Here is a 15,261-nt window from a genome sequence, read left to right on the forward strand (position 1 = left end):
CTTCCTTCTTTCATTTTTTTATCTATTATACTTTATCAAGTCAAAGTTTACCAATAATGAGTTCAAAAGCCACCTGTTCCTGTTGCTCAAGTACATGCACATGCGCAAATACCTGTCAATGTGAAAGCACTGACAAGTGTACATGTCAACCAAAGTAAAGTAGTCTAAAGGCTAATGAAAGTGCTAGGTTCTATATAGTTTTACATAGTCAATAAGCACACTATTTTTACAAATTTGTTTGAAACTGTAGAGTTTTCTTTAAAAGGCTTCGAAATCGAACTTTTCCTTGCTTTGGACATTGAAATGTTTACAGCAACGGCCGACGCAGCGGCCCCATTTTTCTTTGATGCGAGCTTAGGCATATTTCCGACCCGATCACTTACTGCCAACAGCAACATAGGCTAAAGACTCTCAATTGCATTCAATCTCGTCTTTCAGTATAAGTATTTTGTCAGGGCCACTGCTGTAAAAAGTGGAAAGCATCAGAATTTGTCCCTCCTCTTCGATTTGTAGGACTATTATTTCAATGTAGCAGAAAAGGACCATTTGGTCTACAATTGAACGCTGCTTGAATTTAAATATATCATTAGATTAGCTATACAACATTAGTTCTCCTCTCCAGCTATATCTTTATTTTGAGCAACTGTTGCATTTGCAACCACCTTGTTCTTTGGAGCAAGTGCATGAAGAGCCGCAACTGCAGGTTGATTTGGTTTCGTCGTTGGCGTTAGAAGACATTATATGAATTTATTATGTAAGATAACTTGATGATGTTGTAAAATGTTGTAAAATATTGTAAATAGAATGAAGGGGTGAGAATTTACTGTTATTTATATAAATGATCAGGAAGTATATTTCTTGGTGAAAAAAATTTGTACTACGTGACACACACACACACACAATGACGTGTATGTATTAAATTGTTTTGAGACAATTCTGCCTACAGACTCCGAATGCGGCGATTTCCTCATTGGGAAAACATCTGACTAAAGAATCTATTTATATACAGGAAATATATCGATTTAAAATGAGCATTTTAAGCTTTACTTCATTCGTCTTGGCCCATGCCCCCATACTGTGCTGGCATAAATACCTCAATTTAAAACTGTGCAAATGACGTGAATAACTATCAGCAAATGTCCCTCAGCATTTTGCGCCTCTGTCAAATAGTCTCTAGAACTTTCTAGATTCCCAGTCACTTTTACTGCAATATTGCATTGAAGAGTTCAAAGGAGAACCTAATCTTGTAAGTGTCAGATTCGAAGAATTCGTCACGTACCTCGGAGAAACATTCCCCTCTATCTTACCACTCATATGTAACAAGTATGAGTAAATGGCTCTGCTACCAGAAGTTAAAAAAATAAAGTGAAAGAGGAGGTCGTGAATGAGCAAGTTACTCCCTAAGGAAAAGCTAAACATTGTACAGAAACTGAGGTGCTGTTGATAAAGTCCATATACCTGTTTTTAGTACTATGTCTTTAAAATTGTCTATATACAAAGCTCTCACCCTTTTACACTTGGAACAATCTCTTATTAATCACATCCCAATTCAAATGATCCCACAAGTTGTTTAAATATTCATTCTTTCCCGTAACGCCATAATCCTCAACATACATATAATCCCAATAATTTATCGCCAATATAGGCAAATACTGTTCTTCTTGTTGTTGAGCGACTTCCTCATTACTAGCTCTCGTTTGCAAATTGGCCAAACTGTTGAATGTAAATTCATCAATGCCGCCATTCAAATCCAATTGTTGACGTTTACCAAAATAATAGGGCATTCCTTCGTTATTACATTGAAGAAACTGCAAATTCTTGGTCTTGTCTTCAACGAGGTAGATCCATCCTTGTCCATACGCGTTTTCCGCCATGGTCAAGATCTTGGTTCTTAAAGCATCCACATCTAATATATCTTGGTGTATTAGCTTCTCCATAAGGAATCGGGATGGTTTACTCAATTTTGACGTCGACTTATCTGTCAATTGCTCAAAAAAAAAGTGGTTCATGTGGGACATGGCAGCGTAGTGGAACGTATGTTGTTGAGTCGTTTGTTTAGCAGCATTGAGTAGTATTTCAAATGGTTTCTTCGTCTCATTGGCAGTACCGTTGGTGAGTAAGGTCAAGTTGGTTAACAAATACGTTTGATAATCAGTCCATGCTGTTGAATAGCCTTGAGGCGACAAGAGGCCTGGTATTCCTTGAGCTGACCATGTTTCGTGATTGGCCAACCTGGGTACTGTATGAACAGATCGGAGCTGTCTCAAGAGACTATTTCGACTTGGTTTAAACATACTTTAGACTAGCCTTTGATTTTGCTAAACACTGTTGAAAAAAATTTTTTTTTTTTTTAATTGATTTTCTCTTCAGGTTTGCACTTTCTTAGAAAGCTCAAGACGATATAAGACTACCCAACGCATGTTTTTTTACTATACTGTACACTTTTCAATAGTCCTATTAACAACTGGTATGTTCAAACTGACCCAGTTCTGATCTCGTAACAATCTCTTTGGATCGTTATTCACTTTGCCGCCACTACCACCACCAGCCAACTTCAATACCTCATCATAATCACATTCTTGCAACTTGTACTCTCGTATCACTTCATTTGAGTTAAAGTCGATAAACACTCGACAATCCCTTATTCTGAATATGACATTATCTATCCTTAAGAAGAATCGACACAATAATAGTAAACAAGTTGGCATGACTCTAATCTTTATTGAAAGCATACTGATTCCATTATCAGCCAACTCATCCTCATACAAGATCATTTCATCGAAAAACAAAATTGGGTCGGGGTTCATTAATCGATTCACGGGGATTTCCAACGAGTTATCAACAACAAAGTCAAACCCACGAGTATGGCCCACGTAATTAGGTGAATATGTCCAATCATATGGCTTCACCGCATCCATATCGGTTAATTCACTAACCTTGCCACACATTTCATTGTCCACATCGGTTGAAGTTTTGGCATCACCCCCTCTCTCTTGTTTTTTCCGTCTATTCTGACGCAGTTGTAACCATTCCTCATGATAACTCACTTTCAAATGGCATTCATCCTCTAATGTGTCCAATGCGTCTATTGAATTAAACCAAATCTCATGTCCGTTATCGTTGTCGATGTCGATGTCGTTGCCGTCACCACCAGTATACCTAATCCGAACAAAATTATTGCCAAAAATCATTTCCGGCAACGGGAACTCAAACTTGGTATCACCTAAATGATCAAGTTCAGCTGAAGATAGAATCGGTTTCTTGATGGTATAAATCTCCCAGCCATTAACCTTGATCGATGGTTTATCCTGTAGAGGGAATGACAGCTGCGGAGCAGGTATGATGATACTACCACAATGTTGGCACTGGGGGTTTTTGCATTCCCCATCGTGTTCTAGCGGTATGCTGATATTGGGTCTAGAAACTGGCGCTTTAGACTGCTCTGATATTACCGGGGCATGAGCTCTAGAGCCTCCTCGTGGCGATTGTGGTTGTGGTGGTTGTCTTGTTGGTGGTGCCCGACCTCGGGTATGTAGTTGCACCATCTCTCTTGCAGCATTGACATGTACGGCATCAATACCACGACGTGGTTGTGTCGGAATAGCAAAGTTCAGTGGACGACTGGTTCGTTTGTCATTATTATCACTCATGCTGTTGGTGTAAAAGATGTGAAGCTAAATGTGATGTTCTGTCTTTTTCTTTCTCTTACAAATCGATCGCGCAAAAATTAATAAATTATATTTTTATCTATTCATTAACTCACTCACTCACTACTTGAGTCCTCAAATTCCCTTCTAGAATCATTATGCTCCCTCAAACCCTCTCTTACCGCCAACACACTATCAACAATAACTGCATCTACACCGGCTCTCATTTGGATCTTGGCCAACTCTGGCTCGTTATTCTCCACCCCATAAGTCACACACACCAAACCTGACAGTTTGACCACTTGGGCTAATCGTGGCGTTTTAACCAATGCTTGTGCTGCTGAGACTATTCCTAGCAAATTCCATTTCTTAGCAAACCTAATGGCATTTTGTAACGATGACGCGCGGATATCGGCCATGGGGGCGGTACCTCCTTCTGTAAGAAACAATATGGGCATAGTTGGCTGTTTTAATGAAAGAAGAAGACACACGTCAGGATGGAATGAGGAAAACACGATGTGACGACCATTGGTGTTTTCATCGTAAACAACTTTAAGGATTGTGTCCAAGTACAAGTTCAAATCAATCGCAAGTTCACCCATGCTCTCTTGTTCAGCTTCATCCAACATGGGGTACTTCAACTCAATATTGAACCCAACATTTTCTGGCAATTTTTTAAACAAATCTTTCAAAGTGACAAAGTTCGATGCGATGGAGGTACCTCTAGCATTCCCCTTGTAACCTTTGCTTTTCCAAGTTTTTGTCAATTTCATCCTCTCATTGATTTGGCTCTCGAAATCCTTATCAACAACATCATCGTGAGTCCCATTCAATTGAAAAGACGATTTAGCTCTAGGTTTGGACCTTATCAACACTTCATCGTCAACTGAACGATGGGGCTTTTCCCCAGTCTTGTTCAACCCAAGAAATTGCTCCAATGTTAGCAAATGCATCGGGATATCTACTCCCAGCTCAGCTACTGTGAAATCATGGTAAACGACAGGAACAAAATCCTTGGTTAGTTGCACATCAAACTCGACATACGAAGCCCCCAATGAAGAGGCAGCAATGAATGACTCCACCGTGTTTTCGCCCAATTGCAACGATTGTCTACCACTCTCATTCTTACCCAAGCCTCGGTGACCAATGACCCTAGTGGATACCAATTGTTTCCAATACGTATCTGATCTAGCAATTGACATTGCATGATGTTTAAAGGGCAAAATTTGTAAATATTCAAACCGAATGAGCCCCAAGATGTCCAAATTGGTAGTCTCTAGGATAGGGACAGTGATATTGTTGTTTAAGGAGCGCAAATGAGGTCCCACTTTAGTGTAGGCATCTTTCAAAAGAGCAATGGCCCTACCCAACACCTTTTTATGAACTTGATATGTGGGGATTAAATCAAACGTAATGATCACATCATCAATTGACACATTGTTGGCAAGCTTGAACGAAATAGGATCAGTGGCACTTCCGTGATAATCCTCCAATGGTAAATCAATCACAATGGGTGGCTCAACTTGTTGATTAGTTGATTTGTAACGACAGGTAATTGACAACGACAATGCAGTATCTAATTCAGTAGCAAATGATTTCGCCAAGGAAATCTTGTTTAGTTCAACTGGAGCTCTATCATCACGCAAATCAGTAGTTCCTAAAGTGACCAAAATCAAACTTTCATCTTCACCCAAATACCTATGACCAAAAGATTTAACTGCCTTGACTCTTTTCTTCCTCTTTGGAGATGTTGAGCGAGATACATTACCCGAAGATGAGTTCTTCAATTGCTTGTAAAACTCATTAACTGCGTTTTTGTGTGCTTCCGGTAACCTATCAATACTTGTAGGAATAGCACCATCATCTTTGGCCCTCAAGACGGGACTGGCTGCCTCACTGGGGATACGCGCAATATTATTCTCGGGGTGGTACGTGTCATATAGTAAAAGATTGGGGTCGCGAGGGACTAACAAATCAGCCACATTTAAATGACCTCTTAGACAAGCATGCTCCATTGGCAACCAACCAGAATTATCAACAATGTCATAATTAGCATCAAACTCTTTAAGCACCTTGACAACCTCAGTATACCCTTCACACGCAGCAATGAATATAGGCGTCCATCCAAACACTTGTTCGCCAATTTCGGTATTGGCATTTGATTCTAATAAAAACTCAACTAATCCGGCAAGATTCATCTTGGAGGCAATGTACAATGCCGTTTCATTTTTATGATTTTCATCAGTGTAGTCAATATCAATAAGCCCATCAGTAATCAATGAGTTTAAAATGCGGCTCGAGTTTAACCGCACCGATAATAATAACAAATCAGGACAAGTCAATTTCCTGGGACTATTAAACTTGATCAAAATTTCAGTGGTTTTTGGATGTTTGCCAATAATTGATAAATGCAATGGAGTTAAATTTTCTTGATCACCCCAAATTTTCATATTATCGATTGACGACTCACGATCAATCAAGTCCCACTTGGAATAATAATCCAACAAGATGTTTGTCACTTGAACAAGTCCGTACTGTGCTGCATAATGCAAGGGAGTTCTGTTGTAATGATCTTTTGCGATCAACAATTTCTTATCATCCAACTTGTACAAGATTTGCAACAACCCGCTAGTATTGTTGATATTGTTGTTATCAGCACCATTGGCACCACCAACTAGCCAATTAGGCGAGTCTCCGGGAGTTAGTTGTTCCTCTTTGATAAATTGATTTTTTCCAAGACTGATAACATTATGATGGAAAAAGTTTCGACCATTTATATCCTTTTCATCGTATAAGCTATTCAAATGGTTCCAAATCAAATTGACACATCTTTCAGCATTCACGAGAGACGCTTTATTAAGTAATGAAATGTTGAACTTCTCCGTTTTGTTATCCAAGACCTTCTCCTCCAATGCTTTTGAATCATCGTTTTCCAAAATAGTTTGAAAAGATTCAACATTGTCTTCAATTTTCAACCCTTCCAATTTTATTTCATTAGCTGATCCCATGGTTCCTAGTTGTAGCAAGATGCGATGAATAATGTCTAAATTATTTGCAACTTCTGCTTCATTAGCAAATGGCAATGCATCTATTCTTGTTGTCAAATAAGCTTCCTTGTTGTTACGTGAAACATCAATTTCACTAACCTGTCCATCATTCAAAATTGACGACAATTTCTTATCCAATTTCTTCAAAATTTTGATGAATCCACGATGATTCAATTCACCAAACCATTTCAAGTTACGAAACAACATACGCAATTCAATCAAGATGTTGATAATTTCATCCAATTCTTCTTGACTTTCAACTTTATGAGTTACAACATTGTCATTAAATCCCAACACTTGAATAATCTTGGCCAATCTTCTTTCATATTCCTTGTATTTAGCATTGTAAAACTCATCGACATTTTCGATATTTCTATCAATTTCAAAAAAGAAGGAGCTCAAGGTTTCCAGAATTAGTTCGGGGTATGTCGTTTCATCTTCGTCTGTATCTCTCTCAGAATTGATAGATTTGATAATCTTTTTCAAATGCTTGTAGTTCATGTAGTAAATCGACCACTCGGGGATCTGATGTGATAGGTACGTCTTTCCAAACTTCATTGTGCGAGACTAGATAAGGGTGTGGTGAGTGAATGAGTAAATGTCTTTAGTAAACACTCTTGTGACTTATCTCTGTTGAAATATACTATTCTTGAAGATATATACTTTCTGCTTTAGTAATACGAGTTTTGTATAATATGTGTCTTAATGTAAAGTTAAACGTGTAATCAATCAACATTTGCAATTGTAACAACGTGGGCATCGCGCTATCTGAGACCAGTTGTTATATGCAGGACATGAAATATAACTATGACGTCTACCAACTCCAAGTTTGTTTTATATGCGTTGACGCGTATCTCGAGGAAATTCGAATTACGACTTAACTTTTGACAGATTTAAGGGAGCTGACTGGTTTTAATGAAGTTAAAAAGTAGTATTACAGACGATACTTGTGTATTGTTGTTCCCAAGTGATAGACCTAGAGATGCTACTATAAAGCTGCTACTACAGAGCTGTTTACACATAGCCACGGCATTCAAAAATTGGTATACATTTTTGAATAAATATGCTCTATCTGACCTTTAAGTTGAAGTCATTTCACCTTCTCGACCCCGCAATTACCATTCATTCCATAAATGGGGTTGATATCTGTAACTTCTCCGGCTTTACTAACTGCACCTCTCTCCTGCTCCGAAGTTGTGGGTATTCGCGTTTGGATGCCTTTAGAGGTGGGTTACAAATACGGTGTGACTACTCCCCTCCTTTATTTCTAAGACTACAAAAAGAATCAACGTGGGGTATCGGCACATTGTTCTGTAACTTTGAGCCGACGTATACTTAAATCTTACTACTACTCTCGCTTTAAATTGTCTTTTGTAGACAAACCAGAAGGTAGAAAAAAAAAAGATATTTTTGCCTATCAGTATTTGTCTATTTTTGATGTCACATTCTTTTTTCTTCTTTTATTTTTTTGCAACTCTCTCATCGCACTGCACTGCCATTAATGGACAGATCATATCTAATCGAAATTTTGTTTTCAATCAGTTATAAATAGCCAACAACTTTCCACCATCCTCCCAAGAAAAGTTTTGTTCAACCTTTATTCTTCTCTACAAAAACATACAATACATCCCCAATGTCAGTCGAATACAAATTTCATCCTAATAAAAAAGCTACAATAATCACTGCCCCATTTTCTGGAGGTCAACCAAAAGGGGGCGTTGAATTAGGTCCCGAGTACATATTGAACGCAGGATTCCAAAAACAAATTGATTCCCTTGGATGGGCTACTAAGGTCGTCAACCCACTTGCTGATGTATCCCTTGAAGAAAAGAAATCTAATATCAAAGATGAATACGGTGTCAAGAATGCTGCCATTGTTAGTAAATGCTGTCAATTAATATTTGAAGCCAGTAAGCAGAGTTTAAGTGAAGGGAGATTACCTTTGGTTATTGGTGGAGACCATTCAATTGGTACTGCTACTGTTGGTGCCAGTCTAGCTCATAACCCAGATACTTGTGTTGTGTGGGTAGATGCTCACGCTGATATAAACAGTCCCAAGACCACCGACTCGGGTAACTTGCATGGATGTCCATTGAGTTTCCTAATGGGTGTTGATGATGACTCATATCCACCTGAGTACAAATGGGTACCTCGATTGCTAAAGTCAAACAAGTTGGTTTATATTGGATTAAGAGATGTTGATGAAGGTGAGAAAAAGATTTTGCGTGAACATAATATCGCTGCGTATTCAATGTACCATATTGATAAATATGGGATTGGTAAAGTGGTTGATATGGCATTGGATAAAGTCAACCCCAACCGTGATTGCCCTGTCCATTTATCTTATGATGTAGATGCCATTGATCCTTCTTTTGTACCAGCTACCGGTACAAGAGTCGAAGGTGGTTTAAGTTTAAGAGAAGGATTATTTGTCGCTGAAGAAATCGCTCAACTGGGTTTGTTGCAAAGTATGGATATTGTTGAAACTAATCCAATGTTGGCTGAAACTGAGGAACACGTTTTGGATACCGTTAGTGCTGCTTGTGCCATTGGTAGATGTGCTTTGGGCCAGACGTTATTGTAAGGGGGTGTATTTAGAGCTTTAATAGAGTAACGTTTTAAGATAATTGAAAGTCTCGTAAAGCATTTTTTTATTTACTATGTTGGTGAAAGAACGTCAAAGAACAACCAAATAACCCATTGTACATTTTTTCTGACAATCATAACCCTCCCTAGAATCGGACTTCACTTTATGTACAGAGTTTGTGCATATACATTGTCATTTATTTTTATAATTGCTACGGCACAAAGGATGGAAGAACTCTGAAGAATATTCTCTTGCACTGGTTCCATTGCTTAAAATAGGAACTGTGTATATGCCCCTTTTCAACCACACTATATAAAGGCCCAATTCCTTCCAATCATGGAAACATGTTTCTAGCACGACATATTTTGAATTCTACCTCAATTAAATAATACCATGTCATCCGTCATTGCTTCTAACGTCCCTTCTCAAGTCAAACCAGCCGAGCTCATCAAGTTCTTTTCATTTGCCGGTACGGTTACCGATTTAAGACCATTAAGTGAAAGCAAATACCAAGTTGTGTATGAAGACCCAAAGGCAGTCTCGACAGCTTTGGTTCTTAATGATGCCGAATTGGACAATAAACCAATTAAGGTTGATGAAGATTTGGAAATCACCGATGGTGAAACTGGTCTTTCTACTCAACAAGGTGGAATTGAAAAGGAGAGACAAGACGATATTAAAGAGACCTTGAGTAATGCTTATGGCCAAATTAGACACAAGCACTCAGCTGATATTCATCAAGAGGATAAGCCAAAGTATGCTGTACTCTCCGAACTATTGGCTCACGGATACACCCTTTCTGATGATGTGGTTAAAAAGGCAGCTGAATTGGATAAAAAGAATGGTCTTTCTGAAAATTACCAACATTTTATCAAATCATTGAATGAAAACAAGGAGAAATGTCCAGTTATCAGAGGCGAAGAGAAAGTCGGCAAGGCTTATGAGAATTCTGATTTGAAAAAGTATTTTGATGATGTGAGTGACGATATTTCTCATTCCAAAGGCGGCATTAGAGTTAGTCAATTTTATCAAAAGGTTGCTAATGATGTCAATGAAATTCGTGAGCATGCAAAGAAATTGGCTAAGGAGAGAGAAAATTCAAAGGCCTAGTTTTATACGGCTTTAGATGTTATTGAATTAAAATAATATATTTGAAAAATGTCTATGTGAAGTATCACAATGGTCAACGGTAAGCTGTAGAAAGTAAGTTGGTACAATTGATTTGGTAGCATTTACCACAGCGAATTTCCATAACGCTAAGTATCCCTCGGCAGTGGAGGTCAACTGTCTATATCTCTTAAACCGATGGTCAATAGCGAATCCAAAGGCGCCACAACTTTACTTCCTTTCGTGCGTGATGCAAGTCTTGGGTTGTTTAATTTTTGTGTGTCACTGGCCAGCGCATATGCTTTTTTTCTTTATCTATTTGATCTATGCACAGGGAACGCGTCTTGGGGTGGTACAGGTACCTCTTTCGCTTTAACTAGCCGCTTGATGGTTCAAAATAACCCCCCTGCAGACGCGTCTGGGTTACACAGGTTTTGTATGGGGTGATATTATCTAAAAATGGTGTGTAGAGTGTGCCCTATCGCGTTCCCTGGTGTGCATATTAGGATCAGCGAACATCGGCTTATCCAAAAGTTGATAACCTTCAACAACAACACCAGCAATGCAAACATATACAAACGTTTGAGGAAGATGTACTATGCCGAGGCCAATGAAGGCCAGAAATCTCAACTACCGCCTGCGCCTCAAGCTTTGTGGACCCCCAAACCAACAAGACTCTTTTTGTGGTTTTAGTAATTACGAAAAACCGCAGATCTATTGTTTTAAATCGACGTGAAGTGGCATATGTTTTTTAGTTCAGCGTTTTTTTAAGAGAAGTTCTAGTAGCTAATTTTCTGTCTTGAAGATTTATCCAATGAGAGTTGACCAAGCCTCCACCCTTGTTTGCCTATCTCGGAACATTATGGAAAATGTGCCACAGGAGAAAAATAAATGAGGCAACACAAAAAGGATGATCTAAGACATCCTTAGGAGACTTTATATCTTACGATACACCCACCCACACCCACCCACTGCAGAAGTATTTATATATAAATATGTTACATTTCATCTTCTACTTGAATTCAGTTTCATAAGGCTAACCAACTCATATACTACAGTTTCCGCCACCCAAACAATGTCATCTGTTCTCGTGTCTGATGTTCCTAGCCACATTAGCGCTGGCCAACTTAGGTGCTTATTCCAGTATGCCGGCACCATATCCAGTATTATTCCTTTGAAGCGAGAAACATTGCAAGATTTACGCCAATATGAAATCATCTACATGTCTCCACAAGCAGTGTCAACTGCTCTTTTGCTAGATGACGTGGAGTTGCAACATGGCTGCTTCCTTCAAGTACGCAGATACCAGGAGCGCCCAATGGAAATGAATGGGTTTGCCAGCCACCACAACGGACAGCCAACCTTGCAGCAGTTGCGTAAAGAGGACATCGAGTTCACTTTGGATTATGCTTACGGGCAAGTTTTCAATCTGGGTAATGGTGCAAACCAAGATCCTGTTCCCACTGCTGATATCGATCAGGAGTACAAGCCAAAGACAGTTATACTTGCCGAAATAATCGCGGGCGGATATGACCTTGCTGATGATATCATTGAGCGAGGAGCAAAGTTTGACAAGAGGTATGGAGTCTCTGCCCGGTTCCAAAACTTTATTGACTCACTAAATGATTACAGTTTGAAAGCAAAGGGCAAGCAGAAAAGGGCTTATGAAAATGATCAGTTGAAAAAGTACTTTGATGAGATTAGTGTTAATATCGATACAGCAACGCCTTCGGTCGATGCTCGAGTCAGTTCATTCTACAAGACTGTTGATAACAACGATGTGAGAGATATCCGTAATGAGGCAATGAAATTGGCGCAGCATAATGGACAAGGCTCGGGCAGAGGTATCATGAGTAATTGAAGGAAGAGAGAGGTTTTTGTAGTTAGCACAGTATAGGTAATCATATCATTGCAATTGGTTGAACACAAGGAACAAGTGTAGCTATCCGACCAAGGAACATCTAAAGTGGATAGTACTCTCTATCAGTATTGCCGCACGTGAAAAGCATATACGAGTTTCCACGAAGCTGTTGGTGTATGTATGCGTGTACATTTGGATAGCAATGTAACAATGGCCTGTGATAATGTTTCATGACACAAAACGCAGTAAAGTGTGATGCTACATAGTTAAGCCGCACATGTCCTGGTCGAGGTGGGCATATAAATAGAGAGGCGGAGGAGAATTAGCACAGTTGCTTCCTTTCCAATTCGTCTATCAATTGACTCATTAAATACAACCCACGACTACAAATAATGTCTGTTATCGCTTCCAACATCCCCTCGCACGTCCCCCCAGCCAAGGTCTCTGAATTCTTTTCCTTCTGCGGAAAGGTCTCTGACTTGGTGCCCCTTGAAGACAATGGCAAGACAAAAAAGTATCAAGTGGTGTTTGCCAATAACAAAGCTGTATCTACAGCTCTATTGTTGAACGACGCTGAACTTGACAATGCTTTCATCAAGGTCGAAGAAGACTTGGAACTCACGGACGGAGCTAAAGGGTTGGCTCCTCAACAAGGCGGTGCAGGTGCAGGTGCAGGTGCAGGTGCCGCGGAAGCTCAACAGCAGAAAGGAGATATCAGGGACACGTTGAGTGGTGCTGTTGGTGCTGGCGGAACCGCCACTGGAGGCGGAGGAGTTGAAAACGATTCGATCAAGACTGGCGACAAGACATACGACGATGTCGAGCAAGAAGAGAAACCAAAATACGCCATATTGGCACAGTTGTTGGCCGATGGATACGTTCTATCAGACCCTATCATTGAGCGTGGTTTGGAGTTTGACAAGAAAAACGGGGTTTCGCAACGCTTCCAGTCGTTTATTTCTTCATTGGATAAGAAGTACGTTCATTCGCAGGATCCGGAATCGACAGTCAATCAACAGTTGCAGAAAGCCCAATCGACGTTTGCTAGCTCTGGGTTGCAGAAGTACTTTGACAATGCAATCAGCTCGCCATTGGGACAAAGGATTCACAAGTACTACCAAAGTCTTGCTGGTGACGTGAAGGATGTCCACGAAGAGGCGGTTAGATTGGCCAAGATTAAGAAAGAGGAGAAGGAGAAGGAGAAGCAAACGGTTGCTGGCTCTGGTGCAAGTGGCGATATTCCAGGCTCAAGTGCAACGGAAAAGAGCACATGAAGGGGGTAGCCCGTGTGTGTAGGAGTTTCTATGTTGGTGTATAGTTTGAAAAGATGATTATCTGATGGAACCATCATCCAGTTTGGATGCTATCTCTGCGATGCCTGTTGCCGTTTGGTAAATCTTCTCGTCAATCTCCCCGCACGGAAGCACTTTCCTGGGTGCAAAAACGGTAAAAAAAAAGAGAACCCTTACCCATACTAATTTCGTCTAGTATCATCACATCGACCACCAAATGCTAGCACCTTCTGGTACACTTTGTCGGATTCTCAGACGTCCACCAAGATCATGCTCAAGCAAAACTCACAGATCAAAGGCGGTGCTGGATACAAAGTACTCACATAACCAATTACTTTGCCTCTACCACGAAATTCACCAATTGTTATGCTTCCTTGATGATTTATTTAAATGCCAAATCCTTGATATTGAAACCATGTTGAAATCGTATGTTAATTATTAGTTAGTTAAAGCCAACTCGCTTCCCACTAACGTCTGTTTTTTAAGTCATGAAGCTTTAAAAGACCATATTGGTTGTGAAATGTCACCAGAGTTGAACCAACATTTACGCAGATACCTTGAATTTTTAAGAATGATCCGGCCAGTTAGCTACAATAATCCTTATGTTGTGGCATTCAATAACTACAATTACATAAGAGGTAGCAACAATGCCACTGATTGCCTTGGTGGTGCTGGAAATTTTGCTTATTCACGAGCAATGGGACATTATATTATTTCACTAATTGGTATGCTTGAAAAAGTCATTGATTTCCATCTGAATTCTGAACCGGCTTCTTTTAAGGATGCAGACTTTATGGTGTAGCATAATTGTAGTGGGGGAAGGAGAGGTAGTTTAGTGGTCATTCAAAACAGAAGTCCATTATTTGTTTGGTATCTTTTTTATTCTATATAAAAGTGTTTGCTTAAGCTTGATCCCTAATCGACGCTTTAATTCTGCTGGCTTTCGCTGAAATCTAATATCTCAAGAAACAATTCACCCTCACCAGCTCTGTTTACTCTTTGCACAGCGGCAACACACCTCTTATAATCGATACTTACGTTCCAAACACTTCCAGTGACATCGTATAATAAGTCCCTGGCGAATTCTCCCCGTCGCACATCCCATACTTTGAGTTGTTTCTCGCTTCCACTGACAACTTTCAATCCATCGTGCTCGAAACAAGTTATAGCGGCAGCATGTTCTCTCAATTTACTTTTCAATTCGCCAGTCACCGGATCCCAAATTCTGAGCGATGCATCGGCAGCAGCAGATACCAACACTTCGTCTACCAAAGTCAATAGACCAACTAACGACGAATGGCCCTCTAGAACTTTCAACAACTCGCCTGTCTCAAAATTCCATATATTTATGGTTGAATCCATGGATCCCGAAAAACACACTTTCTTGCTGTAGTCTATTGCTGTTGAGTACACTCTATCTTGATGTCCTTGCAATATATGCTTACATCTCGCATTGTCAAGCAAGTCCCACACTCGAACGGTTGAATCATATGAACCGGATACTATAATGTTTCCATACCCCGATAAAGAACGCACCGATTGTGTATGGCCCGCAAGAACCGCTATCAAGTAGGGATTTTCACTTTCTCCACTATCAAACGTAGTCTCACCTACAGTGTCCTCTTGAAGAATTGGCAACTTCCAAACGTGTATTTTGTGGTCACGAGACCCTGTTACCAATAACGGATGTTCTGGGAAGACAATGTCTTCACCGTGAGCA

The 15,261-nt window shown here is 39.8% G+C and overlaps 9 protein-coding genes across 9 annotated transcripts; 5 read left to right on the forward strand and 4 right to left on the reverse strand. All coding sequences in view use genetic code 12, as the record gives it.

The window, feature by feature from the left end:
• Positions 1 to 1,511: 1,511 nt before the first annotated feature.
• Positions 1,512 to 2,294, reverse strand: CANMA_003257 (mitochondrial 37S ribosomal protein mS42; the record flags this gene model as incomplete). The annotated part of the gene is made up of 1 exon (XM_051815415.1): positions 1,512 to 2,294. The coding sequence occupies one exon, from the start codon at positions 2,292 to 2,294 to the stop codon at positions 1,512 to 1,514; it is 783 nt and encodes a 260-aa protein (XP_051671191.1).
• A 135-nt stretch (positions 2,295 to 2,429) lies between these two features.
• Positions 2,430 to 3,650, reverse strand: TIP41 (Tip41p; the record flags this gene model as incomplete). The annotated part of the gene is made up of 1 exon (XM_051815416.1): positions 2,430 to 3,650. The coding sequence occupies one exon, from the start codon at positions 3,648 to 3,650 to the stop codon at positions 2,430 to 2,432; it is 1,221 nt and encodes a 406-aa protein (XP_051671192.1).
• A 113-nt stretch (positions 3,651 to 3,763) lies between these two features.
• Positions 3,764 to 7,252, reverse strand: GDE1 (glycerophosphocholine phosphodiesterase; the record flags this gene model as incomplete). The annotated part of the gene is made up of 1 exon (XM_051815417.1): positions 3,764 to 7,252. One exon carries the CDS (start codon positions 7,250 to 7,252, stop codon positions 3,764 to 3,766), a length of 3,489 nt encoding a protein of 1,162 aa, XP_051671193.1.
• A 1,075-nt stretch (positions 7,253 to 8,327) lies between these two features.
• Positions 8,328 to 9,278, forward strand: CAR1 (arginase; the record flags this gene model as incomplete). Its single annotated transcript, XM_051815418.1, has 1 exon — positions 8,328 to 9,278. The coding sequence occupies one exon, from the start codon at positions 8,328 to 8,330 to the stop codon at positions 9,276 to 9,278; it is 951 nt and encodes a 316-aa protein (XP_051671194.1).
• A 396-nt stretch (positions 9,279 to 9,674) lies between these two features.
• On the forward strand, positions 9,675 to 10,391 carry CANMA_003261 (vip1; the record flags this gene model as incomplete). The annotated part of the gene is made up of 1 exon (XM_051815419.1): positions 9,675 to 10,391. The coding sequence occupies one exon, from the start codon at positions 9,675 to 9,677 to the stop codon at positions 10,389 to 10,391; it is 717 nt and encodes a 238-aa protein (XP_051671195.1).
• A 1,072-nt stretch (positions 10,392 to 11,463) lies between these two features.
• On the forward strand, positions 11,464 to 12,249 carry CANMA_003262 (uncharacterized protein; the record flags this gene model as incomplete). The annotated part of the gene is made up of 1 exon (XM_051815420.1): positions 11,464 to 12,249. The coding sequence occupies one exon, from the start codon at positions 11,464 to 11,466 to the stop codon at positions 12,247 to 12,249; it is 786 nt and encodes a 261-aa protein (XP_051671196.1).
• Positions 12,250 to 12,641: 392 nt separating this feature from the next.
• On the forward strand, positions 12,642 to 13,523 carry CANMA_003263 (uncharacterized protein; the record flags this gene model as incomplete). Its single annotated transcript, XM_051815421.1, has 1 exon — positions 12,642 to 13,523. The coding sequence occupies one exon, from the start codon at positions 12,642 to 12,644 to the stop codon at positions 13,521 to 13,523; it is 882 nt and encodes a 293-aa protein (XP_051671197.1).
• A 433-nt stretch (positions 13,524 to 13,956) lies between these two features.
• Positions 13,957 to 14,343, forward strand: CANMA_003264 (uncharacterized protein; the record flags this gene model as incomplete). Its single annotated transcript, XM_051815422.1, has 2 exons — positions 13,957 to 13,967; positions 14,028 to 14,343. 2 exons carry the CDS (start codon positions 13,957 to 13,959, stop codon positions 14,341 to 14,343), a joined length of 327 nt encoding a protein of 108 aa, XP_051671198.1.
• A 125-nt stretch (positions 14,344 to 14,468) lies between these two features.
• Positions 14,469 to 15,261, reverse strand: CANMA_003265 (WD40 repeat domain-containing protein; the record flags this gene model as incomplete). The annotated part of the gene is made up of 1 exon (XM_051815423.1): positions 14,469 to 15,261. A coding segment is annotated over one exon (793 nt), but the record flags the coding sequence as incomplete, so codon positions are not given.

This window comes from Candida margitis (assembly GCF_024628925.1).
Source record: "Candida margitis strain CBS 14175 chromosome Unknown scaffold31, whole genome shotgun sequence".
Classification (NCBI taxonomy): Eukaryota; Fungi; Ascomycota; class Pichiomycetes; order Serinales; family Debaryomycetaceae; genus Lodderomyces; species Lodderomyces margitis.